At 44.8% G+C, this 11381-nt stretch overlaps 1 protein-coding gene across 1 annotated transcript in view; it reads left to right on the forward strand.

Moving 5' to 3' along the window:
- The window catches only part of si:ch211-1a19.3, a 13409-nt gene that overhangs the window by 1040 nt on the left and 988 nt on the right, over positions 1 to 11381 (forward strand). The window contains exon 2 of the mRNA XM_037697803.1: positions 9924 to 10020. Coding sequence (XP_037553731.1) covers positions 9924 to 10020 — 97 coding nt within the window. The remainder of the gene's footprint in view (positions 1 to 9923; positions 10021 to 11381) is intronic.

An 11381-nucleotide genomic window follows, 5' to 3' on the forward strand; every position in this document is an offset into this window, starting at 1 on the left:
TTCAGGTGTTGTTCCTCCTCAACTCATTTCTGGTTTACTCCTTCAGGAATCCATCGTGTTGTTCATAAGTCTGTACAAGAAAAGTCCGAGCCGAAGCCAAAAATAACTTTTCATCATTCTGGTCCAGAATTATTTCTGTCTTGATTTTTAGTTTTATTCTGAAAACATCTTTAACCTGCAAATAATTTATATTTTCCCTCAAGAATCCAACGATCCGATCCACAGATCTGAGCCGAAGGGCCCAGCCCTCATCTTCGCCTGCTGATGAAAGGGCGATAATGTTATTTGTGTTTGTTTGTCCTTCAACAAAACACCTGGTGAAAAACTGGACGGGTTTTAAAGAAATTTCCAGAAACTCTTCTTCTGATGCACGTCCACAATCGTTACAATTCAAACAGGCGAATCGACCCCAACAAACACAAATGTAGCTGCAACTCGGCCTCTTTTACAGACACTGAGCTAAAGTTGTGGCAGTGGCCAAAGGTGGCTGAAGGTATTAGCGAAACACTCGGCGGTTTATGGTCCCCCACACCAGCAGGGGGCCCCCAAGAGCACTGGACTGCCACGTGTTTAGATTTCAACAAGTCCAGTTGCTCTCTTCAGGTCGAGGGCGAGGTTCCGCCTCATGGAGGAGTTCAAGTATCTCTGGGTTTTGTTCACGAGTGATGGAAGAATGGAGCCTGAGGTAGACAGACGGATTGGTGCAGCATCTACAGTATTGTGGACTCTGTACCGGTCCGTTGTGGTGAGGAGGGAGCTGAGCTGTGAGGCAAAGCTCTCCGTTTACCGGTCGGTCTACGTTCCTACCCTCACCTATGGCCACGAACTCTGGAAAGGATGCTCCCTGGGCGCCTCCCTAGGGAGGTGCTTCGAGCATGTACAACTGGGAGGAGACCCCGGGGAAGACCCAGGACACGCTGGAGAGACTATGTCTCTTGGTTGGCCTGGGAACAGCTTGGGGTCCTCCCAGAAGAGCTGCAAGAGGTGGCAGTGGAGAGATGTCTGCACCTCCCTGCTCAAGATGCTGCCTCCGAGACCTGATGATGGATGGATGGATGGATGGATGGATGGATGGATGGATGGATGGATGAAGTAGTTGACATATTTGCATTTCAGAATAATGTTTTTTTGTTAATCTATCCCAGATTAATTTAATGTTTTTTGCATTGTTGAATACACAATCGGTAGCAACTCCAGCGTTTCCTAAAGGAATGCATATCGCCCGCCACCTCCCATGTCTGGTACTAAACTCTGGAATGAACGGTGGCGGGCGATAATGCATTCCTTCGAGGAGTGCTGGGTGTTTCCTTCAATTAAACTGATCTAAAAAAAAAAACAACAACTGTTAAATACTTCAAACTGAGCCTGACCCTGCTGCTGCCCTTGGGTCAAACAAGTGAGGCGTCTTTTTGACCCCAGGGCAGCAGCAGGGTCGAACGACTCTAAAGCTGATGTCCGGTGAATTCTCACTGGTTGAAGTTTTGGATGTAAAGGTTCAGATGAACTTGGACAGGAGCAGGAAGTTTTGTTTTCAGGGTTTTAGACCCGCCGGCTGTTTTCGGACCTCCTCCCTCCTTTTTCCATCCTGGGAGACGTCAGTTTCCCTCCCGAGCTGAGGGAAAGGATTTTTCCCTCCCGTCGGGCGCCGAGTGCTCCGGGTTCCCCGAGGCTGGAAAATGTGCGCCTTCGTCTTGTGGTTCGTCGTGACTCACTCCTCCTCTTCCTCCGTTCGTTTCCTTCACCTCTGCTCCACTGCTCCCTTCCTGCTCCGACTCCTTCCTCACCGCCCCGCCAGGATCAGAGAACTCTGCAGCCAGAGTTACTGACTGGGACCACTCTCAGCTACTACCACCAGCTGTTAGCTCAGTGTCTGTTCAGCTGACAGCTTCAGACAGTCAGTCTTTGCGACAGTCGGTTGAACGTTGAAGTTTATCAACAAACTGTTCAGAGCTGTCCACTGCTTCAGGAGATATTTTACTGACAGACAGACAATGATCATTTGAATGTTAAAACTTATCGGAGTGAATCTTTAAATCATATTTTTGGACTTTTCCTGTTGTTTTTGAAAACGTTGAAACATTTCCACAACTGCATCAACAGTTTAAAATCAAGATTTTCCTCATTTTAACAGTAATTTTTACAGATATCGAGCTGAGCGTTGGTGTGGTAGTAGCTGAGAGTTGTCCCCGTCACACTTTGAGCTCTAGCAGGTTGTGACGGTATGTGACGAGGATGACTCTCAGCTACCACCACACCAAACTTCAGCTCGATATCTGTAGAACCAAAGGAGTTACAGCCACTTTTATTAATGCTAATGTCGATCAGCTGTGGCGGCCATCTTTAATTGTGTTGACTCCAGATTTAGATGAATGTTGGTTGATTAATGTCCAATACTTTCATTAAAATCTGTCTTGCTCATGAGATATTTTGCTAACAGACAAACACAAACAATGCAGGACACTTATTAGTGCAATATAAACAGTAGTCCCTCGTTTATTGCGGGGGATCTGTACCCTGAAGACCTGCGATAACTGAAAAACCACAAAGTAGGAATAGTAGTACAAGTAGTAAGTAGTAGTTTATCTTAGTATATATATATATATATATATATATATAGGCATTTTAAAGCCTTCCCACATTCTTGCAATATTCTAAACAATGTTTCTAAACTTTAAACGCTCTAAAAGACACAGAATGTCATGATTTCAGCTCCCTGTCTCCGCTGCTCTTTGCCACCTGCAAGCTTTCTTGGCCACGCCCACTTCTCCACTCTGCATGGTGAACAGCTGATCAGCTGCAGCAGGAAGTTTATCCTGCAGTGTGGGCTGCACAAAGGTGCAGCAGGTGCTAAATAATTTATTTTAAATAAAAATTTCATTCCGATCGTGCGGCTCATCCGTCAACCAGCCATTTGTGTGTCATGTCCAATCTTATTTTGAAAAACTGCGATAGAGCGAGTCCACGATAAACAAACCGCAAAGTAGCGAGGGACTACTGTACATATACATATATATATATATATATATATATATATATATATATATATATATTAATAAAGCTATTGTTAATTAGATCTGTCCACCAGTATCCTACACCTTATAGCACAGAGAAATAAAAACCTGTCTGGAGTTTAAAGTAATTTCTGGGATTATTTGACACATTTTTGCCGTATCATTGCAGCGTTTCTCCCTCGCTGCTTCTCGTGGCCGAAAGTTTTAAATTAAATCAAATCTTCAGAAACAAGAGTGGGACTTTCACATGTCACAGCTGCTAATACTAAAAAACAGAAACCGTTTACTAAAAGTCAAAGCCTGAGCTGGTTCTGGAAAAGAACGGGGCTTGTTCTCAGATGTCAGTTTAAAGTTTTAACGTTTTATTAAAGCGAACAGAAAACGATTGTCTCGGTGTGAAACCACAAACTGTGGGTGGGCGTTGCTCTCAGAGTTCAACGATCTGAGTTTCACTTTCACCGGCAGGATAAACGTCTTCACGACACTTTGACTTCCTCACGCTCCCTTTGTTTACCTTTCAGCTTAACAGCAGATTATTTCAAAGTTAAGCTGAAAGTTGAGCTGCTTCTGTTTGAATAATCTGATGGAAGATAAAACTGCTCATCTTTAAGTCCCTTAATAACAAGAACATGGTTGGTGAAGCTGAAGGGAGTTCTAGACAAACGTCCAATGATTCCCACTGGTTTCATTAAAAATCCATCCAGTTCTTCTAGAGATATTTTGCTAACAGACAAATGAACACACGCAGAGGACAATGATGTATTGACCACCTTCACCCATCAGTGTCGGGTGATAGAGACCTAACAGACAGGATCCTGGTCCTCCAGGGCCACTGTCCTGCATGTTTGAGATGTTTCTCTGCTCCGACGCCTGACTGGAATAAACGAGTGAACAGACAAGTTCTGCAGAACAAGAGCAGGAACACAACTGAGACCTGCAGGATGGAGGCCCTTCAGGACCAGGATCGGGCACCACTGGGACCTGGAAACCAGGAAGTAAATCTCCTGGAGGGAGAATGTTGTAAAGAAACAGTCTCACTTTATCTCACTTACACAAAGGGAGCTCCACTCGATGACCGGAGAAGATTTTTAACCTGTTTTTACTTGCAAGGACAGAATTTCAGGACAGGTTACACACATATACAGGAAGTGCACACAGATATACAGGAAGTACATGCAGACATGCAGGAAGTACATGCAGATATACAGGAAGTACATGCAGACATGCAGGAAGTACACAAAGATATAAAGGAAGTACATGCAGACAGTACACGAAGATATACAGGAAGTACATGCAGACAGTACACAAAGATATACAGGAAGTACATGCAGACAGTACACGAAGATATACAGGAAGTACATGCAGACATGCAGGAAGTACACGAAGATATACAGGAAGTACATGCAGACATGCAGGAAGTACACACATATATACAGGAAGTACACACAGATATACAGGAAGTACATGCAGATATGCAGGAGGTACACGCAGATATACTGGAAGTACACACGAAGCCCAGTCAGCAGAATCTGCCATGGGCTGTGTACAGCTTGTTTTTATACTCATGTTCAGCCAAGCTTAGACTCGGAGGTGACCTTGAGACTGCCAGCTGTGACCTTGGAGTGCCAGCTGTGACCTTGAGACTGCCAGCTGTGACCTTGAGACTGCCAGCTGTGACCTTGGAATGCCAGCTGTGACCTTGGAGTGCCAGCTGCATGCTGCAGCCTCACCCAGCTCCTCCTTCAGCTCTCTACTAAACCAAACATATGGTTCACGGGCAGTTAACTTCTCAATCACAGTAATTAAAAACATCCATAAACTTTACTAAAAATTCTCAGATAACGAGAAGCTCGTTAGGCCCAGGTGTCAAAGAGGAGCAGAAAGAGTCTGAAACGAACCCGACTGAGGATTTACAACAATTAACTACATTAAACTACCAAAAACACAACCCCCCAGCACTGACTTGTTGAACACACCCCTGCTGACTGATATGCAGGTCTTACAACGTTTTAAGTCATACTTTATTAAATTTATAATTATTTTAAAGTAAACGTGTCTCCTGAGAAAACAGGACATTGGTTCACATCAGGAAACCAAAGCTTCCTGTCGGCTTCCTGTCTTCAGCTTCACGCTCCAAATTCTTTAACTCCTTCAGTTCATCTTCTGTTGTCACGCTCTGCAGCGTTCTCTGCCCCAAGGCATGCTGGGAAGGCATTTAACCCACGGCTGTTTAATCCTTGCTCCCTGAGCTCGCAGCTGTGAAATATTTAGACTCCGTGTGATATTTGCAGCCGCCGTGTGGATACGAGGAAGGACCAGATTCAGATTTGGTACGAAGTGCACCCGAGAGCCGGGTTCGTTTGTCAGACATCACAATCTGAGTGAATCTGTGTCCGGAGGTTCGAGCGCAGGAAACTCAAGTTGCTTCGCTTTCTGCTGAGCTGCTCCAGGAACAAACAGACGTAGAACATGAACATGCTCCTGTTAGATTATTCACTACGGACCTTCATTAGGTCCACCTGTTCAAGCAGCCAATCGCAGGACAGCAACTCAACACCTCTGAAAACAACTCGCTTTATTTTTGCAGCCGTCTAACATCATCCACCTGAAGAGGATCGTGCTCTTCCATCAACTTTAGCGCGTCACCAACAAATGTTCTTTCAAGGCGACCGGCTCGGCGCCGTGATGTGTGCTCTTACTTTTATTGGAGTTTTGAGTTACCATGGCGACGCCATTCTTCTCATTGAAAACACTGGCAGAACTCTTCACAGCCTCTGACAGTGAGGTCACACGACCTGGACACTGATTAACTTTGGAGCCATTTTGGATCAAGATGGCCGCCGAAGCTCATTTAAAATGGATATAACTCGGAGGTTTTTAAAGTTATTCACCTGAAATTTGGTGTGTTTGTAGCTGAAAGCAATGCCCAATACATAATTAATTCAAATAAAAAAATCAAGATGACCACCAAAGCTAAATTTAAATGGCTTTAAGAAAGATATAGAGCTGAAACCTGGCGTGGTTGTAGCTGAGAGTTCTGCCCAACAACACAAAGTACTGTCAAATCAAAGTTTTAAAATGGCCACAAAGTGACAGTCCCCGTCGAAGTTTCTCCAGGAACTTTCTAGTTTATTGTTTCAGACTTAGATCTGATGGTAAATAAAAGGAGTAGCGACGACTTAACAGTTTTTACAAGCTGGATAGAAGACGACGGACCAGAGAAAGTTGTTTGTAGGAGAGTGGGGGATGCGTCACATTATACAAGCAGGGCGCTGTATAACACCCGACCTTGATTTGAGACCTTGACCTTGGAGCGGGGAGATTAAAAGTGTACGTGACGCTCGGGATGATGCAGATGAGCATCAGGTTTCACAAAATTATTTTGAACGGAAGACGTTGCGGCTCGTACAAGAGAAAAGTTAAAGAGACGAGGACGACGCCACAATGCGTCCGTCTTTCTACAGGTGTATAATAAATAAATAAATTAAATCCAGTTCATTTCTATAGATATCACAACAGAAGTCGTCTCAGGGACTGAACAGAAATATTAAAAATAACAATTTAACTTTATTTATCTGAGGAGCAGCTTTGAGTTTAACTCCATCACTGAACTCTCATCTTGAACAAGCGTGAAGGCGACAGTGGAAAGAAACACTCCCTCGTGATGAAGAAACCTTCAGCAGAACCAGGATCAGGACAAGAGGACCGTCTGCTTCGACCGGCTGGTCGGATGCATGCTTTGTTTTTTAAATAAAATTAAAAATAAAACTAACAAGCATGCATGTTTCGATCGCACCGACGGGTCACTGGTTCTGACCGTTGTAGGCAGAAGAGGCACCGAGACCAGCACGAAGTTTTGGATCAGGGATATGTTGCAAATGAACTCAGACGACGTTACGAACACTTTTAAGACAAAGACGCAGATCTGAGGGGTAGACTTTAGTAAAGCTGCGGATTCAAAGAGCCACGACCCGTTCAGGACGGTGGCAGACGACTTCCTGAAGTTCAACGCGAGCGTCAGAACAGGAAGAACGGACTTTGAACTGAGGCTTTGAGTAGTTCAGGAATCTACCGGTACTTTCACAAAACCATCTCTGGGGTTTGAAGAACATCATCTCGTAGGCGACAGCTGAGTGAATGAAAACGCCTCGTTGATGTCGGTGTGGTGCAGTGGCTGGAGATGATACAAAAGGAACCGTGGGTCTGATACCCACTTGTTCCGCCGGCCGCTCCACACCCTCACAGCAGATGGGCTCCATCAGAAGACCACGCTGGGTGTCGCTCCCGTCAGCTGAGAGCAGGAAACTGGGGCTACACCAACGCTGGACAATAAGAAACTGGAAAACAAACATGTTCTCGTCTGATGAGACTTGATCCACTGGACCCCCAGGGTCTCCAGTCAGCAGAACTCAATCCAGTCCAGAACCTTTGGGATGAACCTCAGGACATTCACATCATGGACGTGCAGCTGACACACCGGCAGCGATTGTTTGATGCTCACATCCACAAAACAAAATCAACGAGAAATCTCCATCTTCTCCCAAAGTCGGGTCGCTGAGGTCCAGGGGAGGAAGCCCAGGTCCTCCCTCTCCAGTTCCTCCTGGAAGACCCCAAAGAGTTCCCATACCAGAGAGGATATAATCCCTCAGATGAGTCCTGGGTCTCCAGTGGGACCTGGAAAACCTCCAAAGGGAGGCGTCCTGATCAGATGAACCTCCTCAGCCGACTCCTCTCCTTGTAGAGGAGCAGCGACTCTACTCCGAGCTCCCCCTGGATGACGGAGCTCCTCACCCTCTCTCTAAAGCTAGAGGGAGCTCATTTCAGCTGCTTGGATCCAGGATCTGGTTCTTTGGGTCCTGATCCAAACCTTGTGAGCGCAGGTGAGGGCTGGAACACAGACAGTAAATCCAGAGCGTTGCCTTTGGACTCATCTTCACCACAACTGACCGAAGCAACGTCCTCGATGGTCGGATGGAGCGGGAGATGGATTTCTGAGGGACGTTATTTCTAAACCACAAAGAATAAAGACGGTTCTGAAGGGGGTCCAGTCTGGTACCAGAGAGGTGGACCAAACGGAGAGTGGTGGTGACTCGAGTCGTTTCACAAAAGCAGTGACACAAAACACCTGAGCAGGCTAACAGCTGTTTAAGATGGCCGCCACAGCTGAGCGCGACGCCTTCAGGGTCTGACCAGAACAAATCTCAGTCCAGACCTCCGGCATGAACGATGGCGGCCGACCTTGTAGTCTGCCGAGCTTCACTTCACCAGCTCAGAGCTTCTGCGTCTCTGTCAGAACTCATCTAACTACAACAGCTGCGTTCAACGAAAGGAATGTCTCTAAAAATGGTTCTGATTGGACCGACCCGCCTCGCTCTCAGTCCACAGCTCAGCTCTGAGGTCACGTTCAGTCTCACACTCTGTGAGCTAAACAATTACGCTCAAAAATGACTTAACGTCCTTTCAGCTATTTTTAACAAAGTGTATTAATGTTCAGAAGTAAAAGCCACAGGTGTGTTAGCAAAATATCTCATCGGCAACCCAACGCAGTTCAAGATGGCCACCACAGCTAATACAGATTAGCTCAATTTCACAGAAAATAATCTTCATCTACAAAAAATAATTCCACAGAAAAAAAAAAACATTTTTCAGTTCCTGCAAACATTTTTACTTCTTTTGTCATCTTAAGCTACTTTTAGCTGATTTTAACTTTCATATACTGCTTTATTAATTTAACTTTTATTAGTTATGCAATATTTAGCTTGTAATTATGTTTTTAATCGTTTTATTTTTTTAGCAACCGATCTGCTATTTTTAACTTAAGCTTCTGTTTTGGTGCAGTTTAGGAAATTTTAGCTCAATTTACTGTTTTGCTACTTTAATATTTTAGCTATAATTGAGCTCATTTTAGTTTTAACTGTTGCTACATTTAGCTTTATTCACTGTTATTTCATTTTAACTAGTTTTTGCAAATTTTAACTTAATTTACTATTTAGTTCATTTTAGCTTTCAGCTAGAGTTGAGCACATTTTAGCTGTTAGCAATGGTTTGACACATTTGGCTTTGCTCATTTGTGGCTTTTAGCTAGTGTTGCTACATTTGAGTTTTAACTATAGTTCTACTAATTAAAGTTAATTTACTGTTTTTGCTACATTTAGCTTCTTGCTATAGTTTAGTTAAGCTCGGCTTTTAGCTATAGTTTAGCCAATTTTAGTTTTAAGCAACAGTTTTACTACATTAGTATTATACATGGATTTAATTTAAACTTTCAGCTACTAATGAGCAAAGTAATTGTTAGCTACACGTTTGCTACATTTACCTTAATCTAGTGTTTTGATAATTTGAGCTTTTAGCTATAGTTCATCACATTTTAGTTTTTAGACAACCTTCAGCGAAAATTAGCTTTTAGCTACTGTTCATTTAAATTTTTAGCTAAAGTGTTGTCACATCTGAGTTTTAGCAACAGTTTAACAAACGTTTTCCTGATGTACGGTTTTGCATTTTAGCATTTAGCTACAGTTTTACTAATTTAGGCTTTAGCTAAAGTTCAGCTCATTTTAGTTTTTAGCTATGTTGTTGCTACATTTAACTTTATCCACTGTTTGTCTAATTTGAACTTGAGCATGAGTAATTTTAGCTTGTAGCTACTATTTTACAAAGTTGAACTTTAGCAGCTGATGAGTTCACTTTAGCCTTTAGCTACTGTATTGCTACATTTAGCTTTAGTTGTGCTTTAGCTTTAACAGATTCAGTCATCTTCAGGGAAGCTGTTCGGCTGTGTTTTCACAGAAAAAACTGACTCTGCTCTCAGGAACAGACTGCAGGAGCCCACAGAGCTATAAAACCAGAGTCTGACTTTTTCCTTCCTGCTCTCAGTATTTTCCCCGTCCGGGGTGTGTTTGTTTCGCCCTCCAGGCCGTCCTGAACGAGAACATCACCGTCCTGCAGCAGGACGTGCAGCAGCTGCAGCGGAGGGAGGCCAACCTCACCGAGCTGCTGGGCCTGCAGGAAGGTAAACACCGTAGGAAAAACTCCATCACCGCCTTGAAAGGAGCGAGAGCTGCCAGCTGCAGTCCCCTCCCACGTTACCATGACGACCAGCGAGTCCGAGCAAACAAACACGCCACTGGATGGTTTGTGTTTTGCAGGGAGATCCGTCTGTAATCATGTAGACCTAAATATAAACGGGGTAATAAAAACCAGGCACAGAGAAATAAAGCACAAACAAAACATCATTTATGTTTTAGATTAAAGATGGAGGACAAGCCATCCCTGACCTTTGACCTCTGAAGTAGCTGTTAAACCCTCACAGTCCCATTAATCCCTGTTAATCTGCTTAAACAATTAGAAAAATAACGTCTTCAGCGTCTTTGTTTTACACGACCGGGACGCCGAGGTGATCAGACCAGAAGACCGGTCCGTTTAGGGACCTCAGGGTCTCACTGTGGTTCTGCAGCCGAAGGCGGTCCCTCCAGAATCAGAGTCAGATCATCTAAGATAAGACGGTGGTTCTTTACCTGAAAGAGGTGAAACGTCTCCTCTGGGTGGGGTTTGTCCCATCGTGGTCCATGTCCTGGTCCAGATGTTCCAACCCTCACCCTGAGCTCAGAGTCCAGCTGCTCCTTCAGCCTCCTGGGGATTACGTGTCCCTCCTGAACTGGGAGCTCACTGAGATCCTCCAGGAGGACCTGAAAGGTGCCACCAGGGACAGAAAGTCCAGGTTTTCCTCATGGACCTGTTGTCTCTGGGACCCAATCGCAGATATGTGGTTTAACATTAAGGATGGGGAGAAACGGTACTGGACTCAGGACTGACCTCAGGTCTGTCCCCGCAGGACCGGGTCAGGGTCAGAACTGAGGTCAGGTCCGTCCCCGCGGGACCGGGTCAGGACTGATCTCAGGTCCGTCCCCGCAGGACCAGGTCAGTACTGATCTCAGGTCCGTCCCCGCAGGACCAGGTCAGGACTGATCTCAGGTCCGTCCCCGCAGGACCAGGTCAGGACTGATCTCAGGTCCGTCCCAGCAGGACCGGGTCAGGACTGATCTCAGGTCCGTCCCAGCAGGACCGGGTCAGGACTGTGGAATGAGCGTCTCCCTGTGATGAGGTCAACGTTAGCGTTGTGCTAACAGCTCAGAGGGAGCGGCCTCACACCACCGTGTCACATTTTATCTTCTTTCAAGTTGAGATGAAAACAAAACATTTTACTTTGATGTTTCCACAAAACATCAAAACAATCGGAGAAATAAATATGAGACGTTTGTGTGCCAATTAAAAATCAGAAGTGACGTTCTTTGTTAAGTATTAAAAGGTTGACTAAAACCTATAGGTAGCAAAAGGCTAACTATAAGCTAAACGTAACAAAAGGCTAACTAA

This window comes from Nematolebias whitei, chromosome 3 (assembly GCF_014905685.2).
Source record: "Nematolebias whitei isolate Nwh7 chromosome 3, NemWhi1, whole genome shotgun sequence".
NCBI classification, from domain to species: domain Eukaryota; kingdom Metazoa; phylum Chordata; class Actinopteri; order Cyprinodontiformes; family Rivulidae; genus Nematolebias; species Nematolebias whitei.